The following is a 19304-nucleotide window of genomic DNA, read 5'->3' as shown; positions in this document are numbered from 1 at the left end:
TATTGATTAATGGCTGCCTCTGTTTGGCTTGGAACCTACAGAGGCAAGTTCTCTCTCTGCCCTCTCCCCCAGGACGAGAGAGAAACAGACTGGTCTCAGATCCTTTGGCCATGGCCAGTAGCTCAGGCTCCTGAACTGGGCTCAGCCCATCTACACGGAAGCCTTTACAGGCCAAAGGCATCTGGGGAGATTCTGGCAAACTCAGTTATCGGGGTTTTTCCAAAGAATCCATGGGTCCTGAGAGCCAGACTGGGTGACCTTGGGCCAGTCTTTCTGCGTCTCTGTTTCTCATCTGTAACATAAGGAAAGGGGGACTTCAATTCTAGTCCGGGTTTCTCTGAGTTTAAGAAGACTGAGTGGGAAGCTCAAATGAGATGAGACAGCCTATTGTTAGGAAGACATTTTTCTGCACCGGAATCTAGGACCAGTAAGAAAGAATTTAGCGACTTGAATCTCTGTTACGGATTTTGTGCCAGGAAATGGCTCTGCCAAGAGGGGCTATGCCGAAACGTGTTTGCAAGGGTCAAGATGCTGGGTAGCCTGGATAAGTCAAGCGCATTCCATGCGGGTGGTGGGGTGAGGGACACAGGGCAGGTAGGAGCCTCACTGGATTCGATGAGAGATGAAACTCCCCCTGAAGGTTCCCCACTTCTGGCCAGGCTTGGCCCCCATTCAAATTCTGGCCCTTCTCTCCCGGCTTCCTGAGAAGTCAGGGTTCTGCCAAGCCCTCAGGTCCTCTCTGCGAGCCAGAGGCTTTCCTGGTGCTCTGGTTCTGGACGGCGGCAGGTGAGGGTGGATGTGAGTGGGTGAGGAGTGGGTGAAGGGCAGGGCGGGCAGAAGGGTCGGGAATGGAAGAGGGGAACACAGGTGTCATGGAGTCCAACGGGGATCCTTGGTAGAGAGCTGCCCATCTCCTCAACTTCATCTCCCGCCCCCTCCTTCTGCTCACTCCATTTCAGCCTCACTGTCTCCTTTCAGCAAAGCTCTTAGCAAATTCAAACCTCCACTCACACGCTTCTCCCTCCCTGTAAGATGTTTCGACTCCCTCTGCCCGCATCTGCCTCCCTTTTTATTCTTCAAACCTTGTATGCACCACATGCCTGCTCCCCAGAGAGGCTTTGCAGGACAACTCCACTCCCACCTGGCCGAGTGGCGGCCCTGCTTTTCTCTACTCATGCGCTGCAGGGTCCCATCATTGTACTTGTCTCTAGTGAGATTTAGGCGCTTGTTTTCTTGTTCACCATCTGTTCTTTCTCCCAGACTGTAGGCTACAGAAGGCAGGGATGGTGACAGCCACTCATTTACTCAGACACAGGGGATAAGACCATGTGTGGAAACTGATGCAGTGCCTGCCTTCATGGAATCTGCGCTTAGCGGGGGACAGACATATAAAAAAATCTCACATACGAACTGTAAGACTGTAGTCACGCAAGAGACATGTGGTGTTTAGAGCCCGATAAGGTCCACCAGAGCATCCCTAAGGAAGTGACACTGGAGGGGTGAGCGGTGTGTAGAAGGTGAAGAGAGGCAGGGCTCTGCAGGTAGCAGCCTGTGCAAAGTCCCTGTGGCAGGAAGGAGCATGGCGAGAGGAAGGGATTGAAAGAAGGTCAGAGGCTGAAGTACTGGTATGAGGGGAAGCCGGGAGCGATTTGAGGAGGGAGAGCTCAGGCCCACAGAAAGATGACATTATCGAATTTGTATTTCCAGCAGATGTTCTTAGCCCTGGTGTGGAGAGTTGATTGGAGAAAGCCAGGGGGCATTTGGGGAGACTAGGTAGGAGGCTGTTGAGCTGTCTAGGGAACTGAGGATGGCGGTGCAGGTAGAGAGAAGTGGATGGGTGGGAGATTTTTAAGAGGTGCAAGAGACAGTGATGAGTGTGGCGCATACGAGTACTGGTACACGTGTGTGGTACCTGGGCTGGTGGGACCAGGCCAGAGCGTGGCAAGTGAGGGTTGTCCCCATGACTTTCCTCTTCTCTCTTCCCCTCCTTGCCCAGAGGGAGATCTGGCTCTCTCACCTTTGACCTGTGGCCTTCCTCCCCAGCTGTTTCTTCTCGCTATCTTCATCTTCCTGGGGCTGGGCCAGCCCAGGAATCCCAAAAGCAAGAGGAAGGGGCAAGGGAGGCCTGGGCCCCTGGCCCCTGGGCCTCATCAAGTGCCGCTGGACCTGGTATCGCGGGCTAAGCCATACGCTCGCATGGAGGAATATGAGAGGAACCTTGGGGAGATGGTGGCCCAGTTGAGGAATAGCTCCGAGCCAGCGAGGAGGAAGTGTGAGGTCAATCTGCAGCTGTGGCTGTCCAACAAGAGGAGTCTGTCACCCTGGGGCTACAGGTAGGCTGGGTTGGGTGGCTGTGGGCAATTTATGTGTGGGGGTGTGGAGGATACCTTGTCCACTGTCCCCATAATTGTAACAGTTAAGATCTTGGATGCAGAGGCCTGAATGTCTGCATTTGAATACTGGCTCTGCTTCATACTTGCTGTGTGATTTTGGGTGAGTCGCTTAGCTTCTCTGAGCCTCAGTTTTCTCAACTGTAAATGGAGGTGCTAGTAGTACCTACTTCACAGATAGGCTTGTTATTAAATGAGATAACCATGTAGAGAGAGCACTGCCGTTATTGTTCTCCAAGTCCCTGATGAAGTGCCTGCAAGGCCTTCCCTGAATGTCACTTTCTTCAGCTCAGGGTGCCTCGTATACATCTGTCAATTACAGCACTTTTAGGCAATACCGAGCTGGCTGTGTCTGCATCTATCTCGTGCTAGACTATGACCCTCCCGAGGCCTGCATCAGAATCCTCTAAGGATTCTCATGCCACACCCAATCAAAGCCTCCAGGGCTGAGGCCCAGAAAATGGTATTTTATACATCTCCTCATGATTAGAATGTACAGCCAGGTTTGAGAGTCACAACCCTCTGCCCCTAGATGACAGAGATGGTGTCTTACCTTAGTTGTAGTTCCGATTCCTAGCACAGAACCTGGCATGCAGAAGGGGCCCCATGAATGTGTGTTGAATAGATAATGAAGAAATAAACTAACTCTGAAGTTTATTTCTTCACTCACAAACCCAGGCCAAAGATTTTCTAGCCATGCAACTTATGTCCTGAAACTCTAGAATGCCATGTTCGATAGAGTTTTCTCTGATGATGTAAAGTTCAACATGGTAGCCACTAGCCTCATGTGGCCATTGATCACTCGAAATGTGGTTAGCACAACCAAGGAGTTGGTTTTGATTAATTTAAATTTATCGTTTTATTTTTTATTTTATTTATTTATTTTTATTATTATTTATTATTATTTATGCCCACAGCACCTGGTCTTCCTTAGGTGGTCTCCCATCCAAGTACTAACCAGGCCTGACCCTGCTTAGCTTCCGAGATCAGGCATGGGGCTTGTTCAGGGTGGCATGGCTGTAGACCATGGACTGTGGCTCCACTGGGGTGTGAACCCAGGATCTCTCGCGTATAAAGCAGACGTGCTAACCACTACACTATGGAACCATGTCCATAAATTTAAATAGCCACATGTCACTAGTATTTACCATATCTGGAATGTGGCAATTGGAAGGGTCCATAAAGATCCTCCAAAGCTGGGCTTCTCACTCTACAGTGCCCTTGACTTTCTTGGCGATCTTATAAAAATGCAGGTTCTGATTCAGGAGTTTGAGGGGAGGGATGAGATTCTACATTTCTAACATGCTCCCAGGTGATGCTGACGCTGCAGGTCCTAGAGTCAAGTTTACCTCCCAAGTTTAGCAGATGAGAAAACTGAGGCACAGTGAAGGAAAGGTCAACAAGCAAGTCCCTAACTCTCAGCTCTAGGAGGGAACGTGTCTATGTTGTCCATCAGTGGACACCTAACATCAAAGACAACTCACTCCCATGGTGGTGCGTGAAAAATATTTGTTACATAAATAGAAACTAAGTCAGAATAGAACCCAGGCCTCCTGATTCCTCTTCCAGTGGGGATCAGGCATCAGTGTGATCATATATTATTTCTCAACTATAAACAGGGTCTGTAGCTTCTTTGCGACCCCACAGCACCATCTAGTACTAGGATGGGCATCTTGCTTGATGAAAGAAAACTGGGTGACGGGTGACTTTGAACCTGAATAACCCTGGGGCACCTGACTTGCCCTCCAAGATCAGTTTTCTCCCTAAGAACAGACCTGATTACTGCCCTTCCTCCCTCATAGCACAGTCTTGCAGTGGTGATGAAAATCTGGGTTAGGAAAAGCAGGGGTGTGGTGAGTGGATGCTGATTTACTCTTTCCCACTACCTTGGCCCTGCGTTCTCTCCTGCCTTCCTGCAGCATCAACCACGACCCCAGCCGCATCCCTGCGGACCTGCCCGAAGCGCGATGCCTGTGTCTGGGCTGCGTGAACCCCTTCACCATGCAGGAGGACCGCAGCATGGTGAGCGTGCCTGTGTTCAGCCAGGTGCCCGTGCGCCGCCGCCTCTGCCCGCTGCCTCCGCGCACCGGGCCTTGCCGCCAGCGCATGGTCATGGAAACCATCGCAGTGGGCTGTACCTGCATCTTCTGAATCATCAGGCCTAGAGCCTGCGGGCAGCCGCAGGCCGCCCTCCCTGCACTCCCATGCCATGCAAGGCCAATGAAAAGTAAACGCTGTCTTTCCCAAAGCAAGACCTTGGGTTTGATCCTTGTGGCTTCAAAGCCAAACCAGGGTGGGGGTAGGAGGGTCCTGGGAGGTAGATTTCAGATGAGTATAAAGGACGATTTTTCATCACTCACATTTCTCCAACACTGAGACAGGTTATTAAAAAATAGTGCATTCATTTCTACCGTTTAGGACAGTCACATAGTTCCTTTAATTTGGGTTTATAGCCTTATTTCAGCCATGTTATTGGAGCTTGGTTAGTATAAACCTATATAGGAGTGACTAAGCCATTAAGGCAAGGACCATTGCAAATGAGCTCTTTAGAAGCGTGAGCTCCCAGTCTCTGTAAAGGTCCAGCTAAGGCTGAGCCTCTTAATAATATGAACGGATTCCTGCTCTGGATGGAATAGGTGCTCTATAAGGTCTCTTTCAATTCCGAGATTCTCTGCAGGTCAGCCTTAGACCCAGAGACGAGCCTCCAGGGCGCCAAAGAACAGGGGTTTTTAACCGGGGCCAACAAGCCCCTGAAATTTTCACATGCAAATGCATTTTTATGAGCTGGAGATTCCTGATTTTGAACAGACACTCAAGAGTTGAGATGCATCATCATAGATCATTCTTTCATCCAGCCTTATCCACAAGGGGATCGGGTTAGATGATTTGCTGATATCGGTGGTTCTCAGACTCTAGCTGGCACCAGAATCACCCGGAGGGCTTGTTAGAACACAAATTGCTGTGCCCCAAACACAGGGGTTCTGATTCAGTTGATTCGATATGGGGGCTGAGACTTGCATTTCCAACAGAGTGGCTCCCAGGCGGTGGTGCTGCTGCCATTGGTCTGGGGACCACACTTTGAGAACTCTGGCTTATATCACTTTGCTGATGAAAAAGGCAATGTGCACAGACTTGCTATAAAGCCCCTGCTGGCTCCTTCTCTCTGGATGCTAACTCCCCCTGCCCCACCCCATCAGCCCCTTGCAATTCAATCCTCCCCCTGCCCCCTAGCCCCTGCAACAAATCCTAAATCAGCTGCTGTTAGGTCTAAAAATACCTTCCCTCCCCCAGGACAGCTGAGGGGCTTAGGCTATTTTCTGAGGGTAAGAATAGCTGGCACTTTAGAGTTAATTTCAATAAGAGGGCGAACAGCCAGTAGAGGAATACTTTACTTGGCTGCTGTAACGTCAGCACTTAAAGTAGCTTTAGCTCTGAATGTTTTAAGGGTCTAATTCATGAAAGGGCACTGGTTAGGTATGTGTCTGTCTGGGGTGGTAAGTAACTTACCTTTTTTGGTATTGTTCTAGAGTGGATACTGGTTAAAATTACCCCAGGAAGCTTCGGCCTGGTTCCAGACACATGGAAAATAAACTTCTTGTGCCAGCCCAAGCTGATGCCTTCAGCAGCCGCTTCTCTTCCCTGGGGGGTGATTATCTCTGGGGGCCACGCAGCCTGCTCTCCAGGCCTTAAGACTCCAGCCACACATGAGGGACCCACGGCCTCCAAGGCCTTTTTGTGGGGTGAGGGCATGGGAAGATCCGAGCAACGGGAGGGTTGCTCTAGTCCTGGGAGGAGACCCCAGGTGCCCAGGGACATAGGGACCGGGCCAGGAAACTCCTCACCTGGTGGGATGGCCTGTCCTATTCCTACCAGAGCATTAGACATACAGAGATCCTCAATAAATGCCAGTTAGTTGATTAGTTTTATATGGATGTTGCCTTTTCCTCTTTCTGGGCTTCAGTTTTCTCATCTGTGTAACCAGGGCTCTCCAGGGTCTTTTGTAGTTTTACCATTCTGGGGACTCCAGAGCTTGGTCTCATGAGCCTGGGCTGGCAGCGGGCTCTTCTCAGCCCCCTGGTTTTTAAAGGCAGCAGCAGAGAGTTCAAGACCTTCAGAGAGCTGGGTCTATACTGTACCCCTAACCTCCTTTGGTCTGAGTTTAAATATTTTATGTTTTCTACTATCTGGTGAGAAACCCTCATTGGGTAAGAACAGGGGCCTCACTTGTCTCCTTCACTGCTGCATCCCCAGCACCTAGCACAGTCCCAGGTGCAAAATAAGGGTTCAGGGCTTGGTGAATGAATGCATGCATGCATTCATGCATAAAGGCCTCTAGGGGGAGCCCAAGCTCCCTCTGTTGCTTTTTCAAAGTTGGATTAGGAACAAGGCATTCCTCTCTTCCCACCATTCCCCTCACCACCCCCAACTCTACCCTCCACAGCCCCCTCCCCACAAAGTGCTGAAATCTTGCTCGAGTCATCTGCTCTAGAGTTGTTCCTTCAAGGCGTTCTCAATGGGTACTACACTTCCCCCAGGACTACTGAGGATGAGTGTGGCCTTTTCCTGTTTTGTTTGGCAGATTATAGGGCTCTCTTGTCTTTGCAAGTGCTCTCTCTTCTCCCAGAGGGCTGTAGGTCCTTGGGGGCTTCTGTCCTGGCCTGAGATGGCTAGGGTGGGCCCAGGGGCAAAGGTTTCCTGCTGGTTCCCATGCTCCCTTCCCCTGCCTTCAGGAATCTGTGGCCTTTCCTTGTAGGCAGGGAGGTGGTGAGATCTTGCTCTCAGGTTTTGACTTGGGAAAGCAGGCAGTATTGGCATTTTGGCCTGGTTTGGTTCTGAGCTGTTTGGGCCTGCCTACCAGATAAAAGGAAGTTTGAAGAACCAGCCAGTTCCACTGCAGTCAGGCTGGGACATGGAGCCGAAGCCCTGGCCAAAGACTAAAGATCAAGTGTAACTGCCCTGGTTTGCCTCTTCTATGCATATCTTGAGGGATGCAGGGGAGGGGTGGTTTTCAGGGACAAATTTGGTATTGGCCTTGGTCCTCTGGCCCAATACCAATGGTCATCAGTTATACCATGACAGCCTGTAGCATCTTCATTTCAAACACAGATCATGAAAAAAATGCCATTACATGTTGATTTCACTGGACTTGAGGAGCGGGGAGGGCACAGCCCCATCCTGGGTGTGTTTGACATTCTGCCTCGCTCAACACCCTTTCCACCCTTCTGATCTTGTAGTTTGGATGAGACCACTTCTGCTCCCTGGTCCAGTCAACATGTGGCATTCACTTGGCCACAGGAATCGGTTAAGCAGGGGCCCAACTGGCCCAGAGCCCAGACTTTGGTTCAGGGGTCATGGGAGCAGACCCTCTCGCCCTGGGAGCTGTTGTAGCCGTCCTTGACCATAAGTAATGGCGCTGGCATTGCACAGTGCTCTGTGCTTGGACTTTTATGATAAGCAATAAAACCCTTTCATTGCTGAAGCCAGTCTGAGTTTGGTTTTCTAATACATCAACCAAAAGCATTCTTACAGGTGTGTCAGTCATAATACCTGTAATAACCAACAGCTATATGCGTCTTGCACTTTAAAGGCATCATCTCTTTCACTACCATTACCATAGCTGTGGCATGGTAACAACTTTGAAGCCAATTGGGGCCTCCCCCTACTTGAGGGCTATTGTGCCCCATGCCGAATTCAATGAATTTTAAGGAGAAGCTCCAGATTTAAGCTCTATTCAGGAAACCTTGGGCAAGTTACTTCCTCACTTTGGACTTTTATCTCCATTGCTACAAAAGGAGGCAAATTAGCTGAATTACTTCTGGGGCCATCCCAAAGGATAGTCACAATATCACTGTCATTTGGCAGTGTGTGTCCTCCTGGGCCAGACTTAGCAGGTCTGGTTGGGACTTGGGCACCTGAATCAGGTTAACCTCCAAAGAACTCTATCCCAACACGTTTTCTTCCTTTACTCCACTGGGGTGAATGTCTGGGAGAGAGGTATGACTGCCTTCCACCACCTTGGAATTTGTCTCTGTGCAAGACAGATCATTACATTACTCCTCAATCCTTGCATAATAGACAGAATGGTCAATTCCTCCAGGTGCCAAAGCTTTCCTCTTTCTATGGTCTTGCTTTCCCTTGTCCTACTGGTTGCCAGGAAGCTCAGTGCTATACTGACAGTTCTGGGGTAACCATCCTACCAGTCATCTTCCCCAACATGTGGTACTGTTGAGAGACATGGATGGTATCTAATAAGTTATTAACTAGGTACCTCACATCTAGCAAGCTCAAAGTAAATAGGAGCTATAATTACGTCTTAGTTTTCAGATCTTCCCTTCTACTTTATTTGTAAACCATCTGGCTACACGTTTCATTGTTGATGTTGCCTCAGGTACATTCTGGCAGTTGGCAGTGAAAAACAATGAAGAAATTAGATGCAGAGTTCTCTGTCTTATATTCCCCCACTTCCCCAGAGTTATCCTGTCTCCTAGTTAGAAAACCAAATGAGAAGCAGCTGGAGAAGATGGATTTTTATTTCTTTTAAAAAAATAAATAAAATACATACACTGGCTTGAATTTCCTTCCCTTCTCTTACACCCTCCCTTAAAAAGAAACAACCACTCTGAGAATCCTTAGAAGAGGCAGAGAGCAGGCCACCTGGATCCATCCTGGGAGAAGACACTTGACACACGAGGGGTCAGACAGAGGCTTGGCCTCTGTGGTGGTGATCCCCCTTCAGCGGGGGATGGACCGTCCCAGGTTCACCCCAGAGCCCTCACAGTTCAGTCTTCACCTTGTGCATCAAATCCTTTTGGTCTATCTTGTCTAGGTCCTGGTACCAGCGGTTGTAAGCCAGTAGGGCGACATTCTTGGCGGCTACAGCCATCACCTCCACGGAGCTGGCCGCCCACTCCAGGGCATTGAGGTGGAAGAGTTGGTCGTGCAGTGCAAATTTCGGGAGGGTGGTGCGGGAGCCGTGGACGGGGTGGGCCTGCCACTCCGCCGTCTGCACTGAATAATAGGAGCGGAAGAGGGTCTTCAGCTGGGACCGAAGGAGGGGCTTGGGGGACTGGACTCGCCAAACGGCTGCGTCCTGAGGCTGCTTCCGCCTGAAGTTGGCCGAGATGTTGACGGGACAGATATTGTCCAGGGCACAGAAGAAGGTGGGGAAATCTGTGGTAAGGATGTTGGCGAAGGGGAAAAGCTTAGGGTCAGGGAAACCAAAGTAGGAAGAGTTGAGGTAGCCGTGAACCAAGGAGATGACAGTGGGCTGGTAAGAGTCCTGGATGACGTCAGTGGGTGAGCTGAAGCCTTCAAAGGTGATGGTGCTGTTGTCCGGGTGCAGGGGGGTGGCGATGACCACTATGTCATAGAAGTCGGAGCCAATGCCTACCTCATTCTCATACTTTACCAGGTACAAGGGTTTCCCTTCTAGAAAGATTGAGAAAAGAGCACGAAAGCCGACTTATTTCTCCCATTTAGGGCCTCGCATTGAGGGTATGAGACCCGGGGTGCAGCTGGGCTGTCCAGATGGTGGGTCCTCATCTTTCCATGCCAGTGTGACCGCAGAGTGGGCACTGGACTGGGAGTCAGGAGACCCGAGGTCCAGCTCTGCCTCTGCTGTTGACTGGCTCAAAATCCTCAGTGGTCAAATAAATGGGGTTAGATGAATGCAAATCTATTTTCTGGCTCTAATATCTGAATTGGGACAACAGTGCCCTCTGGTGTCACTCGGCAGTGGTGGGGCTTCCCACTGGTTTTTTGGAATCCTCCCAGGCAGATCACAGACGGGGGTCTAGGGACAGAAGAAGGGAAGCGTTCACGGTGTAGGAATGGAGCAGCCATGCTCCCGGCTCTGTCCACTCACCTGTCTGCTGCAGAGTCACAGAGATCACCGTGGCATGGATGACATTGGCCTTGGTGAGCTTTAGCAGACCGGAACACACCAGCTTGTTGCCTCCCTCCACGGACCACAGGGTGCCTTGGGCTCCAGCTAGCGCCATAGCACCTGGGCAATGCGGAAGGCGGCCAGTGGGTTCTCAGAACCACGGGGCAGTGGGGCTAGAGAATCCACCACCTCCCACCTGGGCCTCCCTTCCAGGCCAAGACCCCGCCCAACCACGGCAACAAAGTGCTCAGGCAACCTTACTGAGCCGGGTAAATGTGAGGTTATAAGGAACCCAGCCCATTCTGGGCACTGTGGGCCGGGGAAGGGCAGGCAGGCAGGCTGAGGGCCGTAGGCTCACCAGCAAAAGCGGGCATTGCTGCTGACTGGCCATAGCTGGCCCGCAGGACGGCGGAGACGATGTCATCGATAAAGCGCTGCGTGACGCCCACCTGGAGCAGGGACTCGGCTACAGAGCGCTGGGTCATGTTGATGAAGCTGGACTCCCCCAGCGAGTACAGCAGCTCCTCCACGCCGGAGAAGGCATAACCGTGGGCCTGGTACTTGTAGATCCTGGGAGACACGCGGAGCTGGAGCCCTTGCGCAGAGGCCTTTGGGCTGACCGCCCGTTACTGGGCCACTGCGCCTGAGAGGCCCAGCAGGGACCCACCCTCCTCCCCACGTAGAAGTGGGGAGAGGAGGCTGGTTACACTCTCCTTGGCCTGTTCGCTGGCTGAGGTGGGCCTGCACCACCTAGAGGGACAGTGCAGAGGGAAGGGCAAATGCCCGGAATCCCACTGGACCTGGCTTCACACTGTGGCTCTACTGAATGACAGTTACAAAGCCCTCTGAGCCCCTTCCTGCCTGAGGTCATGACCCTCTTCTCATCCAGCTGGACTGCCAGGCAGCAGGCCTTGACCCCACCGACAGCTTCGGCTCTGCCCTGGATTCTAGGACCGCACTGGGCCTGATGGCAGCTGCTTCATGCCAGTGTCGTCACCCTCTCTGCTAGCCAAGCCTGTCCTCTCCCACGGCTCAAACCAACAGGACTCCCACCAAACTCACATCTCGTCCCTTTCTCCCCAGCTCCCCCAATCTCAGAGGCTCGCATGTGCCTGCGACCACCTGCTGATGGATTTCTGGATGCGCTGGCCTTTGACATGTTGCCTCTGCCTGAGTTTGGTTATCAGTGGGACACCCGATGGAGGTGCCCAGAAAGCAGTTAGAAACGTGGGTCTGGAAATTAAGGGGATACAGGCTGACAGGTAGAGGTCACCGCTCATGAAAGGAAGAACTCAGCATTGTTGGTTTGAAAACAATTGACAAGAGAGAAAAGTTTAAGAAGTAGGGGTAAGGATATAACCTTTGGGGGCTACCTGGAGAATATGAGGAGGAAATGCCATAAAAAGCATAGTTATGAAAGTGGATAGAGTGGAAAAGCACCAGAGACCAGGAAGAAGGCCTGGAGGCCATGCTGACACGCAAGGCTCTGCATCTGGGCCAGGAAGCAGGAAGAATCTTCAGGAGGGTCTTTGGGGCAGTGCCAGCTTGGCAAGGGAGTGGACTGTGAGAAGTGGACACAGTGGCAACAGACCACCTGTCTTTGTTACCTGGAAAAGAGAAGGGGAATGGGAACCAAGGAGGAGAAAAGCGTGAAGAAAGGTGTTTGTTCTAGATGGGAAAACTAGGGGATAGCAGTTTGTAAGGGGGTGGCCCACAGGCTGCATGTGGCCTACATATGTGTTTCATTCGGCTTATAAAATGAATTGGTTGCATACAATGAAAAACTGGGAGATTTCACATATAACTCTGGAAAAATGGGAAGACCTAGCCACATGAGTTTGGCATTCCCACACAGCTATGGTTGGCTCTCAGAGTGCTGGCTGACCTTTTCTGATGTGGCCTTGCTCGTCAGGGCACCCCATTCCCTACCCTTCTCTCTCCCATCTGGCCGCTGCATATCCCAGGTCCTTTTAGGTGCCTGAGTTTACAACTCATGCTTAGTTTAGCAGAGGGAAAGACGATGCCAGTGTGACAGTACCAGAGACCATGCCTGCACTGAGCCAGTACAGTCCTCGCGCTTGGGGCTTGATTGGAAACTGGACTAAATGGTGCTGGGTTCTCACACCCAGCAAGCACCTTTACTTTTCAACAATTTACAGTCAGGCTGGTTCCTTCCCTACCTCTTTTTCTCTGTCCCTCTGGAAACCCCACAGCTCTGCCCAGCCCTACCTCATGAACTTCTCCATGACCTCCTCCACCCACATCTGCAGTCTCAGGAAGCTGATGCCATAGTGCCACCACAGGCGGAAGAGGTTCAGCAGGTACCAGTCAGTCTCCTCCAGCACGAAATTCTCCCCGCCGAAGATGGCGCTCCTGCCCACCACCTCTCGCCGGTGTTTCAGCCCTGAGGAGACATGGAGGAGGCTCTCAGGTCCCCTTCGGAGGGCCCCCCAGGAGACGTACTGCCTGAAGCTGAAATTCAGGGCTTTCCTGAAGGATGCAAACGGACTGGCTCCATTAAAAGGAATAGAAACACTTTGGTTTGTTCATATGAGCTGCTTGTTTAAAATAGTAAACAAATACACTGGGGGAATATTTGGCCTGGCTAATCAATAGAGATAAAAATAAAAATAATGTACCAGTTTACATTTTTTTTTTCAACAGGGATCCACTTAGCAGAGTGAAGGAAATTCAGATGTCATCCCAGAGTATCCAGGGGCAGACAGCTGCAGTGCCGCTCTGGGAGGGCAGCCCTGGGCACCAAGACCACATGGAAGAATCACGGCTCCTTGTAAACCAACTACACTCTACAACTTCCAGAGCACTGAGACTTGTGTATCTAACTCCATCCTCTCACAGTCTGGGAAGAGGCAGGACAGGTGTTAGCTCCCCCACTCAAAACTCAAAGATGTGGAAACCGAGGCTTAGAGGTTACAGGCCCTGTCCCAAGTCACCATTCCTATCCCTGAGCCACTAAGTTCCCTTACCCAGAGGCAACCAGTAAGTTCCTTCCTTCAGCATCCTTCAGAGATATTTCGTGAAACACTCATCAATGTGCCTATCTCTATGTTATTCTTCTCCCCACCTCCACATACTATACACTGTCCTGCACCTGACATGCTGTGTCTTGGAGATCGTTCTATATCTGGGTGTAGGGGATGTCCTCATCTGGCTGCTGAATAGTCTGTGTCTTTACACAATAATTTATTAATCTCAGATCCCAGTGGGTGGGCTGGTAGGATCTTTTCAACCTTTTGCTATTCCAAACAATGCTGTGATGAATAACCTCGTGTGTATGCCACCTTGCCTATGTGCAAGTATACCTGCAGGATCACTTCTGAGACATGGAATTTGTGTCAAATGGTATATGTTAATTGCGGTTTGGATAGACGCTGCTGGAGTTGAATACCAGCTCTCTCACTTATTAGCTGCATGGCCTTAGCTGAGGTGTATACATTTTCTGAGCCTCAATTTCCCCAGGAGGAGATATCACCTACCTCTCGTAGTCTGGGAGGGAAGATTAGAAGTAATGTCTACATACCACCTACAAGGATGCCAGGACACTGGTAAGCACACAGCATGTGAAAGCCATCACAAATATGATTATTAAGAGGTGGAAAGGGAAAGAAACTGGCCTGGGAGTCAAACCTGAGTTCTAATCCGGGCTCTGCAACTAACTCACTGTGTAACCTCAGGCAAGTTTCTTCCCCTCTCTGGTCTCAGCTGCTCTATCTGTAAAATGAGATTGGGCTGCATGACCTTATGGCCTTGACCACAGGGGCAATCTAGGAAGGGCCTGATGGCTGCTGTCAGCCCTGGAGGCTGGATGATGGAGCCTCAGGACATCACACTCACCCAGGTGCTTGACGAATTCCTGCATGTGCAGGCTTAGGGAGTGGAAGGAGGCGGCCCCGCTCTCGTAGTGCTGCTTGTTGACCGAGATGGTGGCCAAACGGCCACCCACTGTCCCCTTCTCGAACACATCGATCTGCACCCGGGGGCCGAAGTGCTGCTGCAGGAAGTGGGTCACGGCAGAGCCCCCGATTCCAGCCCCAACCACAGCTGTCAGCAGGCCCGGGAGGCAGGCAAGGAGAGAGACAGAGCATGGGCATGAGACTGCAGGTCACACCTTCGTGGACTTCTGGGCCAGGGGTTCCCCGGCACTTGCCTTCATACTTATAACACCTCAAAAACAAACAAACAAACAAACAAAAACCCTGCAGACTAGTCTTTATTAATAAAGAATAAAGGACAATCTGAAAACAGCCATTTACTGTTACCCTCATTTTATAAAGAAAAAGACACTTTGTCTCTATTTTTATTGCACTATGAAAACCTGGTCACTGATAGGTACTGTTAGGTAGATCAGCACTTGGAAACCACTCCTTAATTCAAGGGTTAGCAGACTATAGCCTATGGGCCAAATCCAAGCAGATGTCTATCTTTGCAAACGAAGTTTTATTGGAATATAGTCAAACCCTTTCTTTAGCTTATTGTCTCTGGCTGCTTTCATGTGAGGCAGAGTTGAGTAGTTGCACCAGACGGTAAGGCTAGCAAAGTCTAAAATATTTACTCTCTGACCCTTTACTGAAGAAGTCAGCCAACCCTTGGTCTAGTCCAACCTATCACCTGACACTTAAATCATTTCTACATCGGTGTTTGCCAAAACTGGAATGCATCCTGTGACAGGTTGATTCCAGTTTGGACTCTTGTTGTAAGTTTCGGCTTGTTGAAGTCTTTTTGGGTCTTATCATCCACTGTCTTTCCTATACCTCCGACCTTCCTGTTATATATAAACTTGGTTCATACGCCATCAGTATTCTCATTCAAGTCACGGATAAAAACATTTCACTAGACAGGTCTGTGCGGTGCTACTCAGAACCACCGTCCGGACAGATAGTAATTTAGACACTAATACCAAATAGGACTGTGAAAGGACAGTAAAGCAGATCTGAAGCTACTGAATGTGCTTGCCATGCTACCTACCATTTTTGTCTACCATGTATCTGAGACACAGCTTCCTCTCATCTGATAATCTAGTAACTCTATCTAAAAAAAAAAAAAGAAAAGAAAAAGAAAAAAGGAAAAAGATAAATCTGGTGTGATTTGTCCTTCCTGGACCCATGTTGGACCCTAAGACCACTATCTCCTGTGAAGAAGGCAAAAATACAAGGTGCTTTATGATCCGGCCTCCACTTACTCCATTCGCTGCCCCACCCTTGCAACACTCCACCTTCTTGTCTGTCTCGACTGCTTTTGCTGTGGAGCATGTGACTTTGCTCCCTCATGCATGCATTGCTCCCTTTGGCATTGCTGTTGCACCCTGCCTTGCTGACTTCTATGGCCTTCATGCGTCATTCTTAGCTTGCCTGACCCACCTAAAGACCACTCAGGCATCCCTCCTGCATATCTCCGCATCACTCTCCTCTTCCTTCGCCTGGTCCTTAGCACACTCTATTCAAATGGTCTGTTTAAGGACTGAGAGCAGATCGCTCTGTCCCCAGATCCTGGCAGGCAGGAGAGTTCATTAAGTATTTGTTGCAACTTGAAAAAAACAAACTTCCTCCTTCTCAGTGTTCACAAAGCTACTTCCAAGAATGCCATTAACCTTTTCAAACCAGTGTGCTCCCCTCTCCTCCATTTGCAACAGAGCTCCAAATTACTCATTTTTTCCCAGAGAAACTGCTATCACAAGGCCTGGAAGCTGCCTAAGGGCTACAGGGAAGCAGAAGACCTCATCTCTTTGAGAACCAGCTCACTCAACACCCATGAACTGACACCCACTTTTCTGGTCTATGGTACAATGTGCTGGTACATGAGATGAATCAAACAGGGCCTCTGTCCTCTTGAGCCCAGGCAGGGAGTGGGCAGACAGACTCATGCACAATCAGCTATGACAATGTGTGACTAAATGCAACAACACCTTTCCAGGGAATCTGGAAGAGGAAGCAATGAGTTCTGCCTGCTTGAGGGTGGGGAAACACAGGTTTCACAGGGGAAGGAACATTTGATCAAGATCGTGGAGGACAACTGGCTTTGCCTATGGGCAGAAACACAGCCCCCACAGAGTAAGAGCATGAGCAGGGCAGTGTGTGGAACTATGGGGGATTTAAGGGGTCTAATGCTACACCCAGGTGTTCAGGCTTGATCCTGCAGCAGTTTGAAGTGTAAGCCATTCTAACAGGAAACTCCGCATTCTCACTGTGGGTAGAGTCACCATCAAGGGTGGACAGAAGCTCCTGTCAGAGGGCTGAGGACAATTAGGAAGCTATAGGGCAGCTTGGCATTGCCAAGTGTCCTGCTCTAGATGACTCCTGGGGCAAGGTAAGCAGGGCCAGCTGCAATGAAGCAGGCAGCAAGCTCTGCATTGCCAGAAGCAGTAGTGCTGGGAGGAGGCCCTGAGTGGTCAGCAGGAAGTGTCCAGTTGTTGCCCATTCCCAAGAGATGAGAGAGTGGCCAGCACCTCCAAACACTGTCTGCCTAACTCTTTCCCATCCTTCAAAATCTATCTTCTACATGAGGTCCTCTTTGACCACTTTGGCCTTCTTTCCTCTGAAAACCCTAAACTCTCAATCCCAAACTGATTTCTGGCATGCTTCAGTATGTCTTAACCCTTTGGGGCCTGAGCTGTGGTTTTGTAAACCAAGAAGCCTTAGCACTGCATTGACTCTATTAAGTCTGTGGTGCTCCTATGGGATATCCCTCCCTGCCAAGAGGGGTACACAAAGGGCAGACGAATGGAGTAGGAACGCCTACTCACCCACACGAGAAGCCCAGCAGCTCTGCCTATGGGAATTATATATGTGAGGGATCTGAAAATCTTTGACTCATGTTAAAATGACAACTGTTAAGAGGAAAAATACTAAGTATATATGGAATGCTAGTCAATATTATGCACAATGAAGTGTTTAGCGAAGTGTCCTGTCTGCAATTTATTTCGAAATCCATTAAAATATAAGATGGATTAATGGATGTATGACAGGTATGTGATAGGGCAAGTAAATACAGGAGCAGTTTGTTAACGGCAGAATCCATGTGTTGAGTATACAGATGATCACTGCATAATTCTTTCAACTTTGGTGTACATTTGAAATTTTTCAAAATAAAATGTTGGAATAAAAAAAAAGACTGCTGTTAAAAGTTCCCCACTCTAATTCAGCAAATCTATCTCCAGCAGACCTACCATGGGTTCTGTCTTCTACTCTCCTTGAGGTTCTGGCTTAGACGTTACTTTCAGGAAGCCCTCCAACACCCTGCCAGGGCCATCAAAGTCTGGGGTGAAGTGCCTTTCCTCTATATCAGGGTACTTACAGCCTTAGCACTAACTTCCCTGTATTGTGCAGTCTTGTCTGAAAAGGAACTATGGAGCACCGTACCTACTTCCCAGACGGCCTTCAATAAACTTTTGTGAATGACAATCGCCCAGACCCTGTCTTCTCCGTCATCAGGGCACCTGGCAAAAAGTCGGGTCCATGGCAGATGCTCAATGCTTCTGGATCTTTCGGCAAGATCAGTGGCCGCTCTTGCCCTAAGACTCTCTTCCGCCCCAGGAAGCCCTCGATACATGCCCATGCCACCCTCCGCATCAGCACCATGCCTACTGCGGTCCCCTTCCTCGCCCAGTCGCAGTCCCTTGCCTCTTCTCCACCCGCCTCCTCCCCAGAGGACCCCTGCCTCGCTCAGCTGCCTTCCCCATCCCCCACCCTGCTGCTGCCGGCTGAGAACCCTCTTCCCGCGCAGCATTCCCCAACTCAGCACCCCACCCCGTCCTTCCCGCACCGATTTTGCTGGGCCGGGCGTCTCCGCCTGTAGCGGCGGCAGCGAGGAGCGCGGCCAGCGCGGCGAGGAGCCGGGAAGCGCGGGCCATGGCGGGCGGCGACGCAGACAGCACGCCAGAGTTCGGGCGCTCGCGCGTTGGCGCTGGCTCACCGCCCCGCCCCGGAGCCCCACTGGCCGGTCCGCCTTCCACCCTCGCTGCTCACAGCCTGTCATTGGACGAGTAGTCGTCTCTCTCCAACACAAGGCCTTCATTAGCTGCATCTCTCTTCGGGCAGACTCTGTCATTGGTAGCTTCCCCGTCCCGCCTCCTGGATGCGGGCTCCTCATTGGCTGGCTCATCCTGCCCGGCGCAGGTGCGCGCGCTCCGGTGCTCAGCATCAGGACCAGAACCAGGACCGGGACCCAACAAAGAGGGGATTGACTGAAGAAAAAGAACTGAAGCTTTGACGACCTCAGTTCAAGGCCAACCTCTGAGAGTTACTAGCTCTGTAACCTGCTTGCTCCGTGTCTCATTCGGTTTCCCTACTCTAAGTGGTTGTAACAATCACGAGATAAGGAATGTGAAAATGCTTACCAATGTCTCCCAAAGCTGGAAACTGCTGACCAAGCATGCAGTCAGGGTTACCCTATGCATATGCCGAAACAAGGCCAGATGCTACTGAGATTGTTATTTATGTTTATTTGCAGCTTCTACAGTTTATATCTCTGCCTTCTACTTAAAAAACAAAGGGTTTCATCCACTCTCAGAGGAGAGGAACGGTAGGAATAAACTCCCGTTTTCACTGTTTGAGGAGACAAGACTAATGCGGCTAGTTTATGAGACTGAAAGATTTCCTCTAGCAGAAAATAAAATCGAGGATGCGTTTCAGGATAAATAAAATCCATATTTATTGAATCAGATTGTGGCTAAGAGAAAAAGCTGAAGAAATTTAGAGAACAGTAAAAGAGTGTATAGCTGGGGTCCTAAATCAGCTTTGAGTCATAACAGGGCCAAACTGGATTACTAGTGAAGTGGTAGAAGAGTAAACATGCATTCTTCATAGTCTTAAAAAAAAAAACAAAACTTTTTGGAGATGTGTCAGAATGCAAAACCTTTTAAGTTCACTTTCTAAGACTCAACATATTCCTTAATTTTTTAACAAAGCATTCATTAATAACTGTGCAAAGTTCTCTTATGTGCTGACTTGATCAACGAGGTGGGTCAGTGGTCAATAAAGTGACCATAACATATCAATATACAATATGAATTA

The 19304-nt window shown here is 50.1% G+C and overlaps 2 protein-coding genes across 5 annotated transcripts in view; one reads left to right on the top strand and one right to left on the bottom strand.

Annotated features, from left to right (window-relative positions):
• IL17B (interleukin 17B) overlaps positions 1-4632 on the top strand; it is a 20813-nt gene extending 16181 nt beyond the window's left edge. Inside the window, exons 2-3 of the mRNA XM_039835918.1 lie at positions 2044-2333; positions 4310-4632. Coding sequence (XP_039691852.1) covers positions 2197-2333; positions 4310-4541 — 369 coding nt within the window. The 5' untranslated portion in view covers positions 2044-2196 and the 3' untranslated portion in view covers positions 4542-4632. The remainder of the gene's footprint in view (positions 1-2043; positions 2334-4309) is intronic.
• Positions 4633-8938: 4306 nt separating this feature from the next.
• Positions 8939-18212, bottom strand: PCYOX1L (prenylcysteine oxidase 1 like). 4 transcript variants are annotated; one of them, XM_039836502.1, is made up of 7 exons: positions 18055-18179; positions 17652-17728; positions 14131-14460; positions 12505-12679; positions 10634-10845; positions 10255-10395; positions 8939-9818 (listed from the first exon to the last, which is right to left on the bottom strand). In XM_039836502.1, exons 3-7 carry the CDS (start codon positions 14153-14155, stop codon positions 9163-9165), a joined length of 1209 nt encoding a protein of 402 aa, XP_039692436.1. In that variant the 5' UTR covers positions 14156-14460; positions 17652-17728; positions 18055-18179; the 3' UTR covers positions 8939-9162. The 4 variants fall into 4 exon arrangements, with proteins under 4 accessions (XP_039692436.1, XP_039692435.1, XP_039692434.1 ...); XM_039836501.1 differs by lacking the exon at positions 17652-17728 and having other exon boundaries at positions 14131-14337; positions 18055-18212; XM_039836500.1 differs by lacking the exon at positions 18055-18179 and having other exon boundaries at positions 14131-14337; positions 17652-17921.
• Between the last annotated feature and the right edge of the window lie 1092 nt (positions 18213-19304).

Source organism: Pteropus medius, unplaced genomic scaffold, assembly GCF_902729225.1.
Source record: "Pteropus medius unplaced genomic scaffold, Ma_sr-lr_union100, whole genome shotgun sequence".
Classification (NCBI taxonomy): Eukaryota; Metazoa; Chordata; class Mammalia; order Chiroptera; family Pteropodidae; genus Pteropus; species Pteropus medius.
Note: the sequence above shows the minus strand (reverse complement) of the source record. Positions and strands in the feature narration are given on the sequence as shown.